At 54.8% G+C, this 22,154-nt stretch overlaps 2 protein-coding genes across 4 annotated transcripts in view; one reads left to right on the forward strand and one right to left on the reverse strand.

Annotated features, from left to right (window-relative positions):
* Window positions 1-22,154, reverse strand: part of CORO7 (coronin 7) — a 61,197-nt gene that overhangs the window by 11,113 nt on the left and 27,930 nt on the right. The gene's annotated exons all lie outside the window — the stretch shown is intronic.
* VASN (vasorin) lies at window positions 575-21,914 on the forward strand. Its single transcript, XM_089540099.1, has 2 exons — window positions 575-749; window positions 15,756-21,914. Exon 2 carries the CDS (start codon window positions 15,765-15,767, stop codon window positions 17,823-17,825), a length of 2,061 nt encoding a protein of 686 aa, XP_089396225.1. The 5' UTR covers window positions 575-749; window positions 15,756-15,764; the 3' UTR covers window positions 17,826-21,914.

Genomic DNA, 22,154 nt, shown 5'->3' on the forward strand with positions numbered 1-22,154 from the left:
GCCCTGTAGCCTCAGGCCCACTTGCCAGTCTGGGCGGCCCTCCGGGGCCCTTGGCCTCCTCTCGCCTTTCTTCGGGGTCGACACTGAATGCCTTGCGATGGGGAAGGCCAGGGCTGGGGGAAGCCTGGCTTCCTTGGTCCTGGGTGCCTTTGCCCTTCCTCCTTCCCTGGCTGCCCTCCCCATCCTGGCTCTTCTTCTTCTTCTTCTTCATCCTCGTCCCATCTCTCGGCTGCGGTCCCATTCTGATCGACGTTTGACCCAAGGGATGGGGACACTGTCCCCCCCCCCCCGAAATCCCTGCCAGGGCTCCAGAGGCAGAGGCCAGCTGAGGAGGGGGGTTTTTTTTTTGGGGGGGGGTCTGGGGTGTCATCCTGGTCGGAGGGGCTCTGGGGGAAAGAAGAGCCCCTCTGCTCCCCCTCGGAGAAGGAAGGCAGGGAGGGAGGGAGGGAGGGAGGGGGCCCTCCTGCAGCCAATCCGGGGCCGGAGCGGACCGCCCTCCTGCCTCCCTCCCGGCGCCGCCTCCACGGAGCAGCATCCCAGCAGCAGCCAGGAAGGCACCGAGGAGGCCGCCGCCGCCGCCGCCGCGCCTCCTTCTCCTTCCTTCCTTCCTTCCTTCCTTCCCTCGGTCGAGGGTCGCCCCGGTGGAAGGGATGGGGCGGCAGGAGGCCCCCTCCGGGGCTCGTCCAGGCCCCCTGCTGGGCTGAGCCAGCCCCACCAGCCCCGCTCCGCAGCAGAGCCAGCCAGAGACGGTAAGCCAAGGAGCCCCGAGCGAGGGAGCACGAAGGGGCCAAGGGCCCTGGGAGGGCGGGGGTCTCTCCCGGGCCTTTCTGGCCGAGGGTTGCTCGGAAGGGCTTTCCCAGGGCCTGCCGCCTTTGGGGCTGAGAGAGTGGGACTTGCCCAAAGCTGAGCCAGGGGCAGGCGAGGGGCCAGAGGAAGGAGGGCTTCGGGAAGCCCCTGCTCGGCCAGGACCCATGGCTGCTCCGGCTCTTCTGCCAGGCTCTCTCCCAAGGCCTGGCACTCCGTGCCCGGCGCTGGCCATTTGCAGTCCTGGGTCACAGACACAAGGGAAAGAGCCCCTCTCCTCCTCCAAAGAAAGGCGGCCTTTGCCGGTGGGCCCAGAAGGTGATTCCCCCCCAGAGACCCCCTACATCTCACCTGGATCCAAAGCAATGAGGCTCCAGCCCTGGGCCTGGCAGAGGTGGGCCCACCAGGCGACCCTAAAAGAGGGCCAATCTGGGCAGGGGGCTTGTGGGGGCACAGGGGCGCGTGGGCAAGGAGGGCCAAGGCTGGCAGAAGTGCCCCGCCAGTGCCAGCCCTCTTTTGTCTTTCAGAATGGGTTTAATGTTCTGCATCGTTAAACTCCACTTTAACCATAACTTCTCATATGGTTTTCATTATGTCTTGGTACAAGCTTGAGTCCCAGTTTGGGGGGAAAGACTGTATGAGGCAGATAGCGGCCGCTGGGGTGGCAAAGTGGGTTGAGCCTTGGACTCTGGGAGACCAAGGTTCACATCCCCTTCTGCTCAGACATTCAGCCCACTGGCAGGCCTGGGGCAAGTCACACTCTCTCGGCCTCAGAGGAAGCCACGACGGTGGAGGTCCTCGGAACAAAACCTGCCAAGAAATCCCTAGGATAGAAACACTGGAAGTCAAGCGTCAACTTGAAGGCGCATCATAAGGGAGAGTCAGCATGGCACACGGATTTGGCTTCTGACCTCCAGAAGATGACGGGTTGGATCCCTGCTCAGCCCTGGAAACCTAATGGGAGACCTTAGGCAAGTTACACTCTCTCAGCCTCTGGTGGAAAGCCTCCTCTGAACAAAACGTGACAGGATGACTAGGAAGGGGGTCACCGTAAGTCAGAGATGGACACACAGAACACAATAACAACAGTATGGGACCCTCTGCAGACCTTGAGCCGATGGGATGCAGAGCCCGCTTACTGTGCCACATCACAGGCAGAAAGGGGCTGCGTGAATGGGCGCCAAGGCTGGCAAGCCCCTCGCAAGCAGAAAGCCAGGCTTGCAGGGTCTCTGGTGCCATTCTGCTGGATGAAGCTGTGGCCTCCTGCATCCCACGATGGAGCAGGATCCGTATCTGTGGCACAGGTTCTTTGTGTGAGGCTGGCTGGCAGCACTGAGGGCAGGATCAGGCACGGCACAGGGACAGTGGTTTTGTGAGTGGCAGCACAGTGGGTGCACACAGGTGCAGCAGAGGTACCTGGCGCAGTCATGCATGGACAGAACGCAGGTGGAATGTGCCCAAAGGCCTGGCTTGCCCCCCCCCCCACCTCCCAAAACATTTGTACAATGTGAGGAAGGAATCTGACCCAGAGTCCATCTGTTCTGTACCATTTATAGCCCTCTGGTTCCATCTTCACTGTCCTGGATCGATCCTACAGAATCCTGGGATTTGTAGTCCAGTGGCCAGGAATTCAGGACCCTCTGCTGTGAGTGAAGATAGTGTGAGCTTGCCAGCAGAGAACGAGAGGCACCCCTTACCAAACCCCTTACCCCAGGATTCTGCAGGCTGCAGCCAGGACTGTTAAACTGGGATGAAACTGCTACCATGGTGTAGTGCAGAGCTGCACCTTGTGCTAACTGCTTTTCTCTCTGGGCACCTTGAAATCTTTGGGGCTGGGGATCTCCGGCAGAATTTTTGGGATTTTGACCAAACTCAAAACCCTGTGACTCCTTAGAGGAAACACAGCATTTCGCTCAAGTGCCAACTTAGCTCCAGGGCGCTGGTTGACCCAAAGCCCTTTCAGGGGGACCCAGTTTGGATCCCATTTCACTCTGCTATTACAGGAAGAACTGAGGCGAGGCTGCATGCTAAATAAATGCTACTGTTTTTGTTGTTGCTGCTGATGCTCAAATTAGACGCTGGCACTTGTGGGCGTTTGCCACGGCCGGCCAAGGGTTCAGAGGAACCAAGTAGGAAGAGGAAGCTCAGAGAAGAGCTGCCCAGTCTGACTGCACCAGTCCAACTGCACCAACCAGTTGCAACACCTGGGCATGTCCCTTCCATGCTTCCCTGTCTGGTGCATGAGTGGCTTTGCTGGCTCCTGAAGCTCCCAAGGCAATAGCCCACCCAACACCAGCGATTGCCATTCAGTGGGACATGCTCCCTGAACATGGATCTCCCACTTGGGTTTGCAGGTGAAGGCAGGGTTGAATCTGCCATGATCGGTGCACATCTCCAGGCTGTAGGGCTGTTTCCTAATCGGAGGGGAGGGGGAAGCCCTTCCTTAATTGCATGGCTTCTAATGGGCTGGTTGAATGAATTTGCACATCTCCTGAAGCGCCAAGTGGGCTTTCCCTGTTTTAAGGGGCTGTGCCAGTGCACCATCTGACTGCCATCCTCTTGGTACTAAGGGGAAACTTGCAAGGCAGTTTTTGGACTGTGACTCCCAGCATGCCTCACCCTTGACTAGCACTTTCCTCTTTAGTGCTTTCCAAACTTTTGCACTACACCTTTGTTGTTGTTGTGTGCATGTTGTTGGAGTAGGGGTTAGTCTGGATGGCCCTTGGGGGTCTCTTCCAACTCTAGGATTGTAATCCCTCTTCTTGCTGATGGTGCCTCTTTTGGACTCTTTAGCAGGAGGGATTCTCAGCCTTGCAGCATGGATGTGACCCTGGAAGGACAGGAGGTCTCCCCCAGGTGGACTCACCTGGCACCTGCACTCTGGTTTGCAATGCAGCTGAGCATTGCAAACCAGAAAAGCTACTCCTGTCGCTGCTGATGGTGTGTCATCATGGCGCTGGAATGCGCAAGAGCGCAGCATTCCTGCACATGTGTGTGAGTAGTATGTGTGTGTGTGTGTGTGTGGTGGGGGATGTTGAGGTGTAAAGGCCAGCCCCCTCCCCTCCAGTGCTGCTGCTGCTTTGCCACCCCCGCAATGGGCTCCCAATGGGCTGCTGGATGTCTGGGATTGGTTTCCTTTTTGGAAGAGAGCCTTCCTTGGCTCCTCTTCCTCCCAAACACCTGAAAGGGACGGAAGGGGGGGGGGTGAAAAAGCAGAGCTGGAGTCTTGCAGGCCTGTCAGGCAGGAACGCTTTGGCTGAGGCCGGAGATGAAGGAGGTGGTAGGGGGCTGCTGGGGAAGGAGGAGTCAGTCATACTTGACATCCCAGCTCAACAATGACAGGGAAGCAGGCAGAGCCAGCGTGGCAGAGTGAGCTGGATGCTCGACTCTGGAGACTGGGGTTGGAATCCCTGCTCAGGAATGGGAACCCACTAAGTTACACTCTCTCAGCCTCAGAGGTGGAAGGCCATGGTGGACAACCCCCTCCAAAGAACTCTTGCTGAGAAAACCCCCATGGGAAGGTTAGCTTGAAGACGTGCAAGAAGAACAAAGCTGGCAAGAGGGTGGGGATCTCATGGGCATACAGCAGTCTGGGGGTCTTGCTTCAGGACCACTCCCAAAGTGACTCCCTAATGGCAGCACCACCACTCAGGAATGAACCATACAGTTGGAAGGGGCCCCCAAGGGCCCTCCAGCCCAACCCCTGCAGCCGGTGCAGGAAAGGCGCAGCTCCAGAGAGGAGAGTCCCCTTCCGTCTCTCAGACAGCAATTGCCATCAGGAAACAGCCCTTCCTAATGTTTAGCCGGAATCTCTTCTCTTGGGATTTGACTCAGCAAAGCTAATTAGGTCATTCAGTTTCTACTCTGCCTTTCTTCCAAAGCACTGAAGGTGGAATATGGGCCCTCCTCCCCCACTTTTATCTTGACAGCAACCCTCCAAGGTAGGTCATGCTGAGAGAGAAAGAGAGGAGGGGAGTCCCATGCCATCCCAGTGAGTTTCATGGCTCTGTGGAGGCTTGAATGTGGAATTGCCACCCCTCAGACCAAAGGCAGCCCTTGCCCACAGAGCAGTGCCCACTGTCTGCATGCAGACCGCTCTGTAATATAATTTTCACAACTCTCCTATAATGCAGAGAGCATCACTGCCCTGGGCACACACTTGCCCAGGCAGAAGTCCAACAGGTACAGTTATAAGATCAGGGCAGAACAAAATTCTCAGCCCCTCCAATGCCACTTTGGGAGTGCAGTCTTGACCACCAACACACAAATGCCCATGGAAAATTGAATTCTTCCTGGCCTTTGCCAAGGGAGAAGAGAAGAGGGCACCTACAGAGAAAGGGGCAGAGCTGATGCCTCTGGCAACTTCTTAGGGGGGCACTGAGTTTGCCTTCCCTCCCACCCCCAGGGACAGGGACTGAGCCCCTCTCCCTCCCCTTGGCCTGGGCTTGGTCTGGATGCCGCTCACTCACTGGCAGCAGCAAAACCACCCAACCTTTGGGAGAGCCAGCAGTGGGGCAGGCGTGACGCCAGGCCCTCCTGAACCAGGACAATGGCTGCCTTGTCTGTCCTGCCTCCAGCTCTCTCAGTCTGGGGCTGAGACTGAACACCAGCAGGAAGGTAAACGCTGGCAGGAAGGAGATTCACACACGCCCAGTCGGTTTGGGTCAGGGCAGAAGGAGAATGATAGAGGGGCAGCCGGCACTGGGCTGGGATGGCTGCGACTGCTTGACCATCACTGGCCGGATAATAGGAAGTGCCTCTACTTTTGGCCCAAGCAGTCTGTGTCCAGGGTGGCTGCAGGCATTGTGCAGGATTAGACCAGGGGACTAGACATCATCTGAGAGGCCTGGCTCTGGGCAAAGAGAGACCCTCCAGGCTGGAGAGGGCAAAGGGGGCTCAACGGCCTCTGCAGGTGCTCCAGTCCCAGTCCTCCCTGTTCCTTCAGCCCAGCCATGGCAATGCAGGCCAGGGGCCCTGCCTGCCCTAATTATGGCCTGCTTCTGCTGCCAGGCTAATTACAGCTCTTGTGGTCAAGCGGCCCCACCTTCAGGGCCAGAGCAAGGCTGGGCACACGATGCCATGGGTACCCTCTGCAAAGAACAGGGGGGCCCAGTGTGTGGGGAAACGCCAAAAGACACAAAGGCACTCCAGACTGAGCAGTGAGATGGAACGGTGGGGAGCTTTCTGTGGCCCCAGAGACCTATCTTGGGGGGGGGGGGCTCAAAAGAGGCAAACTGACATTGGGTCCCTCTGCTGGCTGCCAACTCAGGGGTCTGCCAGAGGAGATGATGATGATGATGATGATGATGATGATGATGATGATGATGATGATGATGGTGAAAGATCAGCCTGGGCAGGCCATCTGTTTAGTGGCCACTTGGGCTCACTTTGGCAATTCTTTACAGCAGCCCCCAGAAGGAACGGAAGCTAGGAAGGGCTCCATGGTTTGGCCCCTGGGAGCCTTTCCTAGATGACTTCTCTGAGGAGGAGGAGGAGGGAAGGGAGAATGTGGCCGTCCCAAAATAATGAGAGCGGGAAGCGCCCAACCTACCATGCCGCCTGGTCCCAGAGGCAGGGTCCAGATCCGCCCATAGCTGGCGTAATGCATGCTTTGGTGGCAGAGGCAGCCGTGGGCTGGATCCTGGCACCGCCTGCTCCTGACCCGGGCAAGCAAGCCACAATAATTAGAGGGGCAGCAGACATTACTCAGCAGGCTGGTTGCACCCGCAGCAGCAGCAGCAGCAGACACGTTGGCGGCAGCGAAACCCAAGCCTGACACTTCCGCAGCGCAGAGCAGCAGTGGAGGCGGATACCTTCCAGGAGGAGAAGGAGGGCAAGGGCCTTGTGGGGCCTTCCCCCTGAACCTTAGGCTCCTGGGCTCCAGGCTTTGGTGCCACCAGGCAAGAGGGAAGGCTGCCTTCTCTGTCACAGAATTGGCTATTGTTGGAGGAGCGCCTCAAAGGCCATCTAGCCCAACCCTCTCTAAAGCATCCCTTGCCAGTGGCCAGTGACTGCCTGGCCTCCATTGATGGAGGGAGCCCCCTGCCCACCAAAGAGTAGGGAGCCTATGACTCCCATATGTCATGGGGGCCTTGATTCCTATCAGTCACATCCAGTGAGAAAGTCCCAACAAGGAAAAGTGTATCTCAGCCATGGAGAAACGCCACTAGTTCCCCACTCTGCTTCCATGTGGCATGACTCTCTGCCTCTTGGAGGCACAGCCCCCTGCTGCCACTTTCCCCAGTGCTGAAATCCATGGCCTGAGTTTCTGGGCAGAGGTTGCCAACCCACGGCTGCAAGACCCTATGGGCTCCAGATCCAATGGTGGCCCCTGGCACCTCAGTGGGAGAGCCCACCTTTCTGTGAACCAAGTGCTGTTGGCAAAGGATGGTTGCCATTCTGCTGTGGCACACAGAACACTTTTGTCAAGCAAATCAGGAAAGAGCCAAACACATGGGGACTACAAAGTGCCGAGACAGGCTCTACCCTGGGTTTGTATCTGAGGTGCACATCTCTCCTTGCCCAATGAAGAGCTCTGTGTAATCCCAGAAGCAGACGTGACTCCAATTAAAGCCTCACGCAACCCACATTTTGTAATCCTGGTTGCCAATGCAGCAACACGCCGCCAGTAATGCACTGGTTTTAAAAGCAACCCCAGCTCCAGAAGAAAGGAAAGGGAGAGTGAAATTGGAGAGGGAGCAGAGAGTGGTCCCCTTCTTCCCCCCACAACCCTGCCTTCTCCCCCCCCAACCCTGCCCCCTAACACGTGCAAAGCAGACTCCCATTCGCCTCCCCCCAAGCGCTGCCAGAGGCCCCAGGTGTTTCCAATGTGGCTTACACTACTGACAGCCCTGCAGTTGCGCTCCCTTCCTCTCCCCATCCCAGCAGTTGAGGGGGGGCTTGCTCTTCAAGGAAGGAATGTTGCGGGCGGCGGCCTCTGATGTGCTGCCAGCCTCCCTCCCAGCCTCAGCCCCCACCAAGGGAGGCTTTTTTAAGCAGGAGGGAGGCACCAGGAACTCTCTCTCTCTCTGATTCTGGGCTGCATCTTGGGAGCAGATGCCTCCATAGCTGCTGCAGAGGGGTGAGGCCAAGCCGCAAATCTCACCCCCCAGACCCACAAAAGGGCAGGCAGGGAGGAAGAGGAGGCCAGCCCTGCTGTTGGGGCTGCTGGCCTTGAAAGGCTACTGGCCACTCTGCTCCATGGCCACCCCCACAGTCTTCAGTCGGCAGATCCTGGCCAGGGAGCCCAGGGTGGGTTTCTGTCCTTGGCAGTGGCACTGTCCAGCTGGTAAGGCCACCAGCCTGATCTGTCCATTTGCCAAACTGTTTTTTGGGTGGGCACAGAGACGAGAGCCAGCATGGCACTAGGAAAGTCACACACTCTCACCCCCAGAAAACCCCATGACAGGTTCCCTTAGGGGCACCATAAGTCAGGAACAACTCAAATACAACTCAAATACAGTGGACCCTTGGTATTCGCTGGGGTTTGGTTCTAGGGTCCCCTGTGGATACCAAAATCCATGGATGCTCAAGTCCCATGATATACAATGGCAAATAGTTTCCCTTATATAAAATGGCAAAATAAAGGCATGCTATTTGGTGTGTGTACACACACACACACACACACACACACACACACACACACACATGCTTGAATCCGTGGATAAGGAGGTCCAACTGCAACAACAAGTGAGATGACTGAGGAGCAAGGGAGTTCTGGATCTTTTCATCCACCCATCCCAGGACTGGTTCTTGACAGGTGCCATCTCTCCAGGTGCCCCCTACTCCTCCTGAATCTTTTCACTAGAGATGCCCAAGTTTGGGGGGCTCTCTCCCTCAAGAGCTGAGTGACCCCTGCTGGGCTTGAGGCTTGCTCCCCCCATACATCCAAACCCCTGGTTAAGGCAGCAGACTTTGCTAATCCAGTTTACAAAGGCGAGGCCAAGGTAAACTTTGCTAGAGATCCCTCCCTTCCCCATCCTGGCCAAGCAGCCGCAGACACAATTTGCAAAGAATAGCTCACCACCGGGTCTTCTTGCAAATTGCATCTGCAGCTGCTTGGTTAGGCCGGGGAAAGGAGGGATCTCTTTTTTGCAAAGCTTACCTTGGCCTTGTGGCCCAGAGCCCCACAGCAGCATAGGCTGTCTCTTTGTCTGAGATGGGGGTGGGTGCCAGGACTGGCCCCTGGCACTGCAGGAAAAAGTGGCAAGGAGGCTTTGGACCTGGCTGGCTGCTCTCAGCTCATCCTGCAAGAATGCCACCCCTTCAAACACCAAAAAATGCTGAGCTGGCTCCAGCCTGGGCCTCTGTGCACTGACCCTTGCCGGACTCCGCTTTCATGCTCCCCAGAGCTGTGGCAAAGCGCCTCCTCTTGGCACCTTCATGCCTCAATACAAACCCCTAATTACCCTCCTTTGCTGTGCGCCCCGACAGCTTCCACTGGCCTGCTCCCAAATACTGCAGCTGGGCAAGTGGGCACACAGATGTAGGGCAGATGTGGGGGCCTCACTGCAATGAGGAGGAGGAGATGAGGCTGGCATCTCTGCCAGGGAGGGAGCCACGAGGCTCGTGCTTTGGTTTACGCTGAAATCAGGAGGGATTTAACACGGATTAGAGGCCACCACGTCTGTGACTGCCTGGCATGGGCAGGAGGGAAGCAGAGTTTTGCCATGGCAGCTGAAGAGTGTCAGCCGAGGGGGAAAGATGCCAGCTCAGCTCAGCTCAAGCTGGGTGTGTGCTAAGCTAGAGGTTTGGAAACTATGCACATCCTGCACTTAGTGGGAAGAGGCTTTCTTTCTCCCCTGCCTCCTTTTTCTGTCTATCTCTCTCTTACAACCAACCATTAGAACTCAGGATGAGCCACTGAAACTGAACGTCTAGAAGATTCAAGAGGATCATAATAACACTCCCCTTCTTTTGCACAGAGAGGCACTCACCTGGGAAACTCACTACCACGGGGTCAGGTAGGGCCCAACCATTTGGCTGGCTTTTGGAGGTGGGCAGGCAAATGCAGGGAAGCCTATCAAGAGCCATTAGCCTGAATATTTGAGAGCCAGCATGGTCTGGCAGTTTAAGCGTTGGACTCAAACTGCCCCAATGAGAACTCAAGTTTCACCCTTATCAAAGGCCAGCTTGAGATAATGTTGGCATTCCTGGGCAGCAGCAGATAAATGCTCCTGGTTCTCTTCCCCTCCAACCAAGCACCAAACCCTGCCCAGCCTCCCTCTACAAATCAAAAGGCAGCCCTTAATTAAATACCTGGGAAGCTGGCCGCCCTTTCAAGGTGACCCACATCTACCCCCTGTGGCTGCTGCCCTCTTCCTCTGAGTCCTGAGCTGCATGGAAAAGTGCAAGAAAGGGGACTTTCAAAAGACTCACCAAGCTGCCCCACTGAAATGTTTGGTCAAGAGACCTGTTGTTCCGTCAGGAGGTAGCAGCCGGAATAATGTGTGCTTGGCATGTGGGCTTCTGTAGCTGCACTGGGCTATGACTCTGGAGACCAGGGTTCAGTTCTCAGCTCCGCCATGTAAACCCACTGAGTGACATTGGTTAAGTAACACTCTCTCAGCCTCAGTGGATGACAATGGCAAACCCATCTGGAGAAACCTTCCAAGAAGAAAACCCCGTTATGGTTTTGCCTTAGGGTTGCCATAAGTCTGAAATGACTTGACACACAACATCAACTTCATTAGGTGTGGAAGCAGAGAAGCAAGCCCACTCCTCACTTTTCCCCAACTTTCAGGGGAAGGGGAGGCAGCGGCAAAGGCAAAAACCTTGGCTGCAACTCCCAGAAAAGAGGAGGGGGCTTCTCTCCCTGAAACCGCTCAGAGGAGGCCTGGCTTAAACCAGATTCCCCTGACCTGGCAATCATTGGGGCCACCCCACTTATCCCTTTGGCCGCAAAACACACCAGGACCTCTGCAAGAGAGTGGGGGGGGGGGGGTGGTCTGGCCTGTCGGCTAGCCCCTCACCCCACACCTGGCTCCCATTACCCAGAATGCTCCAGGCCATCCATCAGCCAGAGGCCCACCAACAGCCGCTCCTCACCTGGCAGGTTAAGAGGTTGCAAGGGGGCCTCTTTTAATAACTGCATGGCTAAAATTCCTCCTCCTTATTGAATCCTATATTTTAAAACATCTTTATTCAATTCCAGTTTACCCATCCCATTATTCTATTTATTTGGGTGGAAAGGAAAGGAAGGATGGGACCTTACTAATGGAAGTATTGTTTCTTCTTCGTGGTAGCATGAGCTTTCCTAGACTTGAGCCTATTTCCTCAGATGCACAATCTTTTACTATTTAGTGGGGAAAAGAGGGATTTATATGGGGCAACTGAAAGAAGAAGTTTGGGTCAGAAATGGGAGAATATTGAATGAGAATATTAAAGAGAGAGGCAGTTACAAGGAGGAACAACTCAGGGAGCTGGGGATGTTTAGCCTGGAGAAAAGAAGGTTAAGAGGTGATATAATAGCCCTGTTTGATTATTTGAAAGGAAGTCATATTGAGGAGGGAGCAAGTTTGTTTTCTGCTGCTCCAGAGAACAGGACCAGGAACAATGGATCCAAGCTGCAGGAAAAGAGATTCCAGCTCAACATTAGGAGGGACTTCCTGAGAGTAAGGGCTGTTTGACAGTGGAAGACACTCCTTCCTCGGAGATTGTGGAGGAGTCTCCTTCCCTGGAGGTCTTCAAACAGAGGCTGGATGGCCATCTGTCGATGGGGATGCTTTGATTTGGATTTCCAGCATGGCAGAATGGGGTTGGACTGGGTGGCCCTTGCGGTCTCTTCCAACTCTATGATTCTATGAATAGGACTATTAAAGTAATATGCCATATGAAAGTTAAAAAACAGCTTCATTTATATACCGCTTCATACTGAACTAACAGTGTCTAAGTGGTTGACAACTGTACACTTATTGTCCCCAACAATCTGGGTCCTCATTTTAGCAACCTCCTCGGAGGATCAAGCCTGAGTCAAGCTTGAGCCCTTTTGCTGGTCTTGAACTCACAGCCTTATGGTTTTGAGGAGCGGCTGCAACACAGGCATTTAGCCACTGCGTCCCCAGGGCCCTTCTAGGACCTTAAAGGCAATTAAAGTAAATAATTAGACTGTTCCCTGGAGGAACAGAGGAATAGCATGGAATAAATAAAGAAATAAACTATATAGAAGTGAGATTTTTAGTTCAAAGTTAGTTACTCAATTATTATATTATGGAATGTATCATGTGAAATATAGTAACACTTGCAACAGATGAAATAAAATATATATGGGGAGGAAAGAGGTTGCAAGAGGGTGGAAGAAAGGGGGCATGAGGGTAAGTCAGAAAGAAATGGGGCAGCAGAGAGAGTGCTTAACCTATACTAGCATAAAAAGATGATGATGATGATGATGATGATGATGATGATGATGATGATAGTGACGACTGTATAGTGGGGCTGGACCCACTCTTTAGAACTATGGGAGAGAAAGAGAAGCCCCCCATCATCCACTCCCATCACAAGCCCTTTCTTCCTTCCTCCCTGCAACACAGCCTGGCCCTCCTGCCAAAAAGGGGGCGCATCTCTCTCCCCTTCCCTCCTCCCTTTGCACATTCCAGCCTTTATTACCTGTCTGCGTGATGCCGGGTTTGAAGATCTTGAAAGTGCTCCCTCCACCAGACCAGCCCCCTTCTTTCCCCGTGTTAATTAACTGACTTATTAAAAGAGCTGACAGATGAACAGAGGAACAGGCAGCCCCTATGATCCAGTGGGGCTTTATTTGGGGGGGGGGGGAGAGAAGAGACAAAGGCCTCTATGCCCCCACAAGCCATCCTCTAAGGTCTCTCCCCACTTCCCAAAACCAGAAGGTTCCCCAACTTTTGACCCCCTCAGGGCTGGACGGATTCTCATGCCCCCAAAGCACCCCAGAGGGACCAGGACTTGTTATCCCCAATTCCTTTGGGCAACCTGGAAAGTCCTCTTTCCTCCCTTTCATGAAAGTAGCATCATAGTGCTATAATCGTATGGTGCGGAAGGGCCCTCTTATTATCTGTGGGGCAGAAGTTTTCCTCTGCCCCACAGCTCCCTCCCTTCATTTGCAATGCATGTTGAAAGCCAATATATTTCAACATGCCTTCACAACCTAAGTCAACTTGCAAAGAGTCTACTGTGTATTTTTCCATTGTATTAATTTGAAACTTTGGGATGTAGGCGGTTTACAGATATTTGCAATAGAGTGGCAGAAATAAACCAACTGCAGTAGCCCCCCTGCTCCTGAATCTGACCAAAGCCCCCTCCCCAAAGGCAGTTTTGGGTGTCAGCGTCCTCCATCCGTGTTTCCTAGTGACCTTTGGAGGAGGATGGGTTGCTGAAAGGAGGTTTCAGCTGACTCCAAAGAGCAATTGCTCCGATATAAACACACAGAGGAGGGGAAGAATATTACGCAGAATGAAATCAGAGATGAAGTCAGTGCCTGGAGTAACAGGACTGGAACGAAATCCAACCCCACGATGAGAGGCGTCCGCCTGGGGACTCTCAGAAAATGGTTCTGTTTATGTCTGGGGTGGGGTTGGGGGGCGGAAAGGCCTTGGCAGCTGGAAATGATGGAGGCGAAACACAGGCCAGGGGATTTTGGGTTGGTCATGAGGCGACAGGCGCACCTTCGCAGGCTGACGCTTCACCAGGAGGATGGGCTCCTGTTCCTTTTGGGGTGGTGGAAGGGGGCAAGGACTGCCCCCCTGGGATTTCCACCCCCCAAGGCCAAATCAGTGCAGGAGATGCCAACAGAGGCATTTCTTCCAGATAATAATAAATAAATAAAAGTTTTATTTTTATACCGCCCTTCTTCAAACCAGGGCGGTGCACAACAAGATTATCCAATACAATAAACACCTGAGCAAGTACAATATACAAAAGACCATATCACAGTAAAAACCTAGACATATTAAAAACATTACAACCTCATGCTAGTCTACAATGCTGGCAGAGGGAGGGAGGGGTGAGTAAACATTCTGGGGGGAAGTATTCAGGGGTAGGCCTGCTCGAATAAATAGGTTTTCAACCCCTTCTTAAATTGGGGTAGGGAGGTGGCAGCACGGAGCTCTGTGGGCAGCGAGTTCCAGAGGCTGGGGGCCGAGATCGTAAAGGCCCTCCTGGAAGTGGAAACTAACCTGGCCTCCGGAACTCTTAAAAGTTGCTGCCCAGATGATCTGAGAGTGCGGGGCGGATTATATGGGGAGAGGCGGTCCATGAGATACCCTGGGCCCAAGCCATTTAGGGCTTTATAGGTAACAACCAACACCTTGTATTGCGCCCGGAAGCGGATAGGCAGCCAGTGCAGCTCTTTAAGCACTGGTGTTATGTGACTGGCCCTAGATGTATTAGTGACCAGTCGGGCTGCCATATTCTGCACTAATTGCAGCTTCCGGGTATGGTACAAGGGTTGCCCCATGTAGAGCGCATTGCAGAAGTCCAAGCGAGAGGTTACCAGAGCGTGTACAACAGTTTCAAGGTCCCTCCGGCCCAGGTAGGGACGCAGCTGGCGTATCCGCCGAAGCTGATAACAGGTGCTCCTGACTGTCGCATCCACTTGAGATGTAAGATGCACAGAAGTATGGCTCACCCTCCCTGCCCCAACCAAGGCACCTCCATCTATCGTGCCCCAGATACAGGACTGATACCAAGGGGGCTTCCACTTCACCCTCCTGACCCCCAAGTGCTCCTGTCCAAGTGCAGCAGGGGTCAGGTATGGAGTTATGGAAACCCAAGGAATGGGGGTGTCCAGTTTGCTCAGCTGGGGAGCAGAGGATGGGGGGTGACACATAGGGAGAGTTTGCAGGATGGGGCTCCCTTGGCTGGACCCAGAGGGCTCAGCCCCATTGGCTTGACTCAGGTGAGAAGCATTTAGGATTGGGGCAGCCAAGGGTCAAGGGAATTGGAGGGCTTGGCCTGGACAGGTGGCTTTGGAGAGCAGGGGGGCAGGCGCTCTGTGTGTGTGCATGTGCACATGAGAAGCCATTCCCCTAAACAAAGCTGAGTCTTTGAAAGAAGCAGGGAGGGTGGCCTCCAGATTCCCCCCTCCCCAACATTTTGCAGATGAAAACTGGGACTTGTGTGGCTATGCCAAGCAACTTCAGAGTGTGGCCAAGATGGCTGAAGGCACTAACAGGGAGATGCCACAGCAGTTTGATTTATGCCAGTGGAAATAAGTTAAGGACAAAGTGGGAGGAGAGGGAAACAAGGACATTTTACAAGCAGCTGAGAAAGTGGGGTTAAAGAGTTTGAACCAGGACTCTCCCTGCCCAACCAGGACCGTTGGGGGGCATGCTCCCCACTGCCAAAAACCCCAGTTCTCTGAGCCTGTGTTCAGTCGCACACACGCCCAGATTCCCCCTCTGCTTCCAAGGGCTGAGCCAGGACTCCCTTGCCAGCAGAACTCATCTGTGCTGGTAAACACGAGAGGAATGCCAGCCGGCCAGAGTCCAGCACCCCCCCAGTGAGTCAACCCCCCCCCCAGCCTCCCTCAGAGCCCCTCAATCCACATCTGACCGCAACCCCAGCCAACCTTCCCAAGCAACTTTGCTCGCATGAAAGGTTTTTGGAGAGAGAGTGTGTTGGGGCGGAACAGCAACAGAGGGATGGAAAAACAGCTCTGGCTGCTTGGAAATTGCAGTGCCCACCACACCCAGGCTGGGCTGCAGGAGTCCCTCCCCTTCAAAAAACCCCAGGGCACCATGGTCGGGGCGGGGGGGGGCTAGCCCCTCCAGAATAGTCCCCCCAACTTTCTTGGGTGTGGGGTCAATGCACCCTCCTCCCTTCCTTCCACCTTACTCTGAGATCTAGAGTAACCCCTGCCATAGTGGCACAGAGGTTTTTGGATTGCCAGGTGGGGTGGGTGCCTTCCCTCAGGAGCGACTTTTCATAAAGCCTTTCAGAGTGGGATGCTGCAGTTCAACTGATCCATTTTTCCCCTGCAGATCGAGGCCATGGGACCACTCCTGCTGTGGGCATTGCTGCTCCTCCTGCCAGCGGGGACCCTCACCCAGGGCTGCCCATCCGAGTGCCAGTGCAGCCAGCCCCAGACTGTCTTCTGCATCTCTCGCCGGAGCCAGACTGTCCCACAGGGCCTCCCGCCGGAGACAGCCACATTGTACCTCTTTGAGAACGGGATTCGGACCCTGAGCGAGGAGAGCTTTGTGGGGCTGCCGGCCCTCCAGCTGCTAGATCTCTCCCAGAACCAGCTTTCAGGCCTCCCCCGGGGGGTCTTCCAGCCGCTGGCCACCCTCTCCAACCTGGACCTCTCCTCCAACCAGCTCCAGGAGGTCACAAACGAGAGCTTCCATGGCCTGCGCCTCCTGGAGCGCCTCTACCTGGACCACAACCAGATCCAGCAGATCCACCCGGCTGCCTTTGACTCTCTGGAGAACCTGCTGGAGCTGAAGCTCCAGGACAACCTCCTGCGGGCCCTGCCACCCCTTCATCTTCCCGCCCTCCTGCTCCTCAACCTCAGCCGAAATCCCATCACCGCCTTGGAGCCCAGCGCCTTCCAGGGGGTGCCCAGCCTGGAGTCCCTGAAGGTGGCCGGCCTGGGCTTGGGCCACCTGGATGAAGAGCTGCTACAGGGGCTGGGCAACCTCCATGAGCTGGACCTCTCAGACAACCTGCTGCCTGCGGTGCCCAACGCAGTTCTGAAGGAGCTGCGTGGGCTGACCAAGCTGAGTCTAGCCGGGAATGCCCAGATCTCCCAGCTGCGAGCAGAGGATCTGCAGGACCTCCGCAATCTCCAGGAGTTGGACATCAGCAACCTTCGCCTGACCACTCTGCCTCGGGACCTCTTTGGTGCCTTACCCCAACTCAAGGCCCTCACGGCTGCCGAGAACCCCTTCAACTGCATCTGCCCCATGAGCTGGGTGGTGGGCTGGCTCAGTGCCAGTAAGGCCTTGCTCCAGCGGCCGGAGGAGACACGGTGCCACTTCCCCCCAAAAAACGCTGGAAGGCTGCTCCAGCACTTGCAGTACGCCGATTTCGGCTGCCCCACAACCACAACAGCCACCACCACCACATTGAGGGTCACCACGGACAGCCCAAAGTCGGCCACCACTGTCCCCAGCATTCTCGGCAGTGGCCTCGCCTCACTAGAGCCCAGCACATCCGGTGGCCCCATGCCCACAGATGGTAGCCCTGCTCCGACGCCATTCCACCTCCCAGAAGTCCAACCAAGTCCGGAGGTCCACCTCTGTCCCCCAGGGACATGCCTGAATGGGGGTGCATGCCAACTGGATGCCGGCAACCACCTGGAGTGTATCTGCCTCCCAGGCTACTCAGGCCTGTACTGTGAGAGTCAGGTGCGAGTGACGACGGTGCCCAGTGCCACTCAAGCCCTGACCCCTCACCCCAAGCAGATTGCTGTCCGGCCTGTGGGGGCCACTTCACTGAAGGTGGACCTGCAGAGCTACATCCAGTCCAAGTCTCGCCTGAAGGGGGTCCGGCTGACCTACTGGAACCTTTCTGGGCCGGACAAGCGTCCCGTAACCCTTAGCCTGCCGGCCTCACTACCGGACTACACGGTCCGGGCCCTGAAGCCCAACTCCTCCTACCACCTCTGTTTGGGGCCCCTGGGGGACAAGGGCCACGAGGAGGAGCACTGCGTGGAGGCCCGGACCCTGCCCCTCACCCGCCAGCAGCATGCCCCCGTCACCCAGGGCAAGGACCCTGGCCTCAGCCTCGTGGCTGTGGCAGTGCCAGCCACAGTTGCTGTACTGCTCTTAGTGGCCGTGACCACAGCCGTATCCTACTATGTCCGGCGGAGACGGAGGCAGCAGAGGCAGGGCAAGGAGGCACAGGCCACACTGGGGGCCAAGGGATCCGGCCCACTGGAGCTGGAGGGGGTGAAGGCCTGCCTGGAGAAGGGGGACCCCTCCGGACATGGACCAAAGGCTCTCTCCCTGAATGGTTTGGACCATGAGGCCCCTCTCATGCAGCCACCCCCGTTGCAAGCGGGTGGGGGGCCCTGCACCCCCCGGCCCCTGAGACCTTCCTACTTTTAGGGGCTTAAGAAGGGGGTCCCAATCCAAAAACCAGACCCCTCTCTAGGCCAACGGTACGACAGGAGGCGTAATTTACCCTCCAAGACCTTGCGTATGGCACACCTATAGGAAGTGGATGGCCCCAATCCAAAAACCAAGGACCTATGTAAGGGGACCCATTCTTGGTGGGTGGGGAAAGGGGTCTTGCCGGCCAAGGCAAGAGGGATCCATGTGCTGGCAACAAAGGGGTCCTGGAACAGCTCTGGCCATCTTTCCAAGGAAAAATGAAGGAATGGGGAATCTGGGGATGTGAGGGGGGAGGAAGAGGATGATGAAGAAGAATCCTCATCTTCATGGTGAAGATGGAGAAGGGGGGAAAGGGACAAGACCAGGCTCCCTGGGAGAGCTCCTAGGGCAGTGATGGCGAACCTATGGCACGCGTGCCAGAGGTGGCACTTAGAGCCCTCTCTGTGGACACATGTGCTGTCGCCCCAGCTCAGGGTTTGCCAGAGTTTGTTACTAGAAAGCCAGAGGGACCCGGCACTTTGCAATAAATAAGTGGGTTCTGGGTTGCAGTTTGGGCACTCGGTCTCTAAAAGGTTCACCATCACTGTCCTAGGGGATAAAAGCTTTATGGACAGCTAGAGAATATTTATAAACGCAGGGTTATTTCCCATTTCTTCTGGGAAATCTTTTTCTAATACAGAGTGAGGTTCTTTTTTTGTAAAAAAACAGACTATAAATGTTTTTTTGTACAAAAACACTGTGTGTGTGTAGAAGGGAGGGGGCTGTGAGGGGCTGAGCCAGACAACACTATAAAGAAGTCAGGAGTCACATTCTCTCAGCCTCAAAGGAAGGCTGTGGCAGCAACACATCTCCTCTGAATATTCAAAGACGCAGTTGTATATTGCAGCGGAAAAAGGTAACAAGGAATCCTATAACACCATGAAGACTGAGAAGAAATTTTTGGCCTGAACTTTTGTGGACTCATTTCATCAGGAGCACAAGGGGGTCCACGAAAGCTTGCGCTGGAAATTTCTTCTCCGCTAGTCTCAGAGATGCTGAAAGTGGATTCGACTTGAAGTCCCAGCCAGATAATTCGGGAGGCCTGCTGTTTGCAGAGGGCTACCTCCGCAGGCGCTGATAAGGGAGCCGTATCTTCCATGAGATCCCAAGGCAGGCGACAGAAAGAGCAGCGATGGCCCAGAGGACCCCTTGGGAACTGGGGCTGGGTTGGGGGAGTAGCAGAAAACCCCCGCTGCCTGCCAGACAGGGAAGAGGCTTTCCTTGGCCCTTGCTGTGCTCCCTGTTCAGCCTGCATTGGGGGCAACAACAAGGACCTACTCCTTCCCAGAGGGTGATGGTGCCATGGGGTATTCCGCTAGGGCTAGGTAATAGCCCTCCAGGCAGAGGTCCCTGACCCACGGAGCAACACCCCCTGCCCCAGCCATGCTCAAGTACGTGACCCACAACTCCAAGGCTGCAGGGGGTTGTCCAGAAGCCGTGCCTGGTCCCATCCTGAAAAACTGTGCTGCAGGAAGAGAGCCAGGCAGTGTTCTGTGTTCCAAAGGAAACATCCGGATTTCACACTCAGGGTCAAGCAAGCGGGACCAAAGCAAATTGGACAGTGGGGGGTGTCCCTGCTTTGCAGTTAATTCCCCTTGGGCCACTTCTGTGTGTATGTTGTGTGTGTGTGTGTGCATGTGTGAGTGTAGCGGTGAGCTGGGAGAGCAGAAGCAGCAGAGATTCAGCATGGGAGACAAGGGCCCTTGCAAGAATGAGACCCATAGTGGGCAATGGAGTGGGGGCCAGAGAGATCCAATAGTGAACTTATGGGCCAGCCCCACTTCTCTTTGCTGTGGAAAGGCAGGGCTTGAAGAAGGCCCAGACCAAGGCCTGGAAAAGGGACTTTTTGTGGAGCTGACTCACCTTCCACACACACACACAAAGGGGGAAAGCAGGGGGGCAGGTAAGGGGGGTAATGCCAGGTTGGGACGGTCAAGAGATGGAGCCAGTTAGGAAGGGACACCCCTGAACCCAGACCCATACCTCCCCACAGGTGCACAGAGGTACCCCCACCCAAACCCAGGGACTGGGGCACAGGAGGCGGCACCCCAGACCCACATTGCCAGCGCCTGGGGACCCCGCTTGGCTTTTCTTTGGCAGGAACCACTCTGAGCCCTGTTTACACAGCTGCCTCCCATCTCTGCTCCCCCTCTCTGGCCAGCCGAGGGTCCAAAAAAGACTCTCCCAAGCGTGCGCACACACACACATATACACACCAACACACAGAGTCCGCCAGGCGAGGCAGAGCAGGAACACATGGATCTCATTAACAGGGACTTTCAGAATTTAGATTACAGCACCAGCCTCCCGGCCATGACCCCACTGAGCAGAAAAGCTGCCTTTGGAGGAGGGGGATTCTCCCCACTCTCAAACCGGGGCTTTTTTGTAGGAAAAAGGTGAGGGGGTAAAGTGGGGGGGGGGTAACACTGGAGACCACAAAGCTTTTTTTGAAGACTGAAACCAAACTTTTTTACAACAGCAGTTTTTTACCTTCCTCAGCCTTTCTCCCCAATTCCCTTTGGGCTACCAGGTGAATGTGCCCATTCCATTTCCAAAGCTGGCTACATTTGCCACACAGTCCTCCTTTGCACATGGACAGAGCCCTTGATCCAGCAATGTGTGCCAAGGCCCTTGCCAACTGGTGACTCCAAAAGAGCATCAGAGCAGGTCAGGCCTTGTTAGCCAGGTCACCCACATGTGTTTGGGGCAAGCTAGCAGACCCTAAGGTTGTGCTGGGAAAATCATGACCACCTTTAGGCTGAAAGGCTGATTCTGATCCCAGGAATGGGGCAGCTGGAGGCCCCCCTATCTGGATCACATTCAGGGAGCTCTTCAAGGACCTGAATGCCCCATGTAGCAGGCTTTACGGTAGTCAAATGGAGAGGTAGCTAAGGTATGAACCACTATGTCCAGATCTGCCTTCCGCCCAAAAGAGCACAACTGGCACACCAACCAAAGCTGGGCAAAGGCTTCCTGGCCATCACAGCAACCTGGCTTTCTAGGAGTAGCGCCAGGTCCAAAATCACCCCCAGACTATGAACCCCATCTTTCAGAGGGAAAGCAACTCCATCCAGCACAGGCCATGGTCCCAATCATAGGATGGATTTCCTACTGGCCAACAGCACTTCCATCTTGTCTGGAGTAAGCCTCAGTTTGCTAACCTGCATCCAGACAATGATTCAGTGCTGCCACAGCCTCCTTGGCATCTGTTGTAAAGGAAGGTGACCTAGCGGGTTTCCATGGCTGAGTGGGGATTTTAACCAGCATTTAAACTACACCACCAGGCTGGCTCTCTATTGACTTACTATACCACCCAAAGCAAAGTGTAGACAGTGGGACCCAAATACTGTCTCTTTGTTTCCCCTATACATACATACAGACAGACAGACAGACAGACACATATATATTTCCCATCCCTGCCTGATGGGGAAGCCTCAAAATCTAGTGTGATGCATCTTGTGCCTGAATAAAGGTATCACCACAGGATGGATTGAGGACCTGGTTGTTTTTCCTCCTTCAGAGGATTACCGTAAGTCAAAAACCATTTTAAGGGACAGAGCAACCAAAGACGTCCCTTGATCTGGACTCTCGAGTTCAAAGCTGGTTCACAGCTCCAAGGGGCGTCTTGCCAAGAGAGGAGCCATCCCAGCAGAATCACAAGAGCGCAAGGAAGCGCAACGCCTTCCGAGAACGCCAGCGTTTCCTTCATAAAGCATCTTGTTAGTGGAGAAAGACTTCCAAGGAACATTTCTGGAAGGACTTGCCAAAAAGATAATGAAAGAAGGCTCCCCAAGGGCACGCCTCACTCCAGGCCTTGGGATTAGGGAGGCAAGGAATCCTCACACATTTCCCGGCTCCTGATGAAAAGGGGCCGCCTGACGCCCCACGGAGAAGATGGCCCTGAGCTGCCCTGAGAGGCCTCCCAATTCAGCACCTTTCTAAAAAACAAAAACCATAGACATTTCTGCAAAATCTTAGAAGGTTTCTCAGATACACACATAAACTCTTCCACCTAAACCAATGTATTTTGAACAAAATACACTGTTTTCTGAGCAAGAAGCTGGGTTTTGCACAAATAATTTGGGGGGGGGGGGGAGAGGCAAAAATAAATAAATAAATAAAGTTTGAAAAGCCATTGGAAAATGCACAAAAATTCTTGTGATCTTGCTCAGAGGCACAGAATGTTTTCAATTACTTGTTCATGCGTACGAGAGGCAAACAAGCAAAGATTCGCATCCCTGCTGGTGGTTTTGCAAGATGGCAAGGCTGCAGATGGAGGCGCAT

This window comes from Sceloporus occidentalis, unplaced genomic scaffold, assembly GCF_023333645.1.
Source record: "Sceloporus occidentalis isolate IW3139 unplaced genomic scaffold, rSceOcc1.0.p SCAF_10, whole genome shotgun sequence".
NCBI lineage: Eukaryota > Metazoa > Chordata > Lepidosauria > Squamata > Phrynosomatidae > Sceloporus > Sceloporus occidentalis.

Excerpts from the sequence above, each read along its gene's own strand:
- VASN (XM_089540099.1), top strand. The coding sequence starts at position 15,765 with ATGGGACCACTCCTGCTGTGGGCATTGCTGCTCCTCCTGCCAGCGGGG.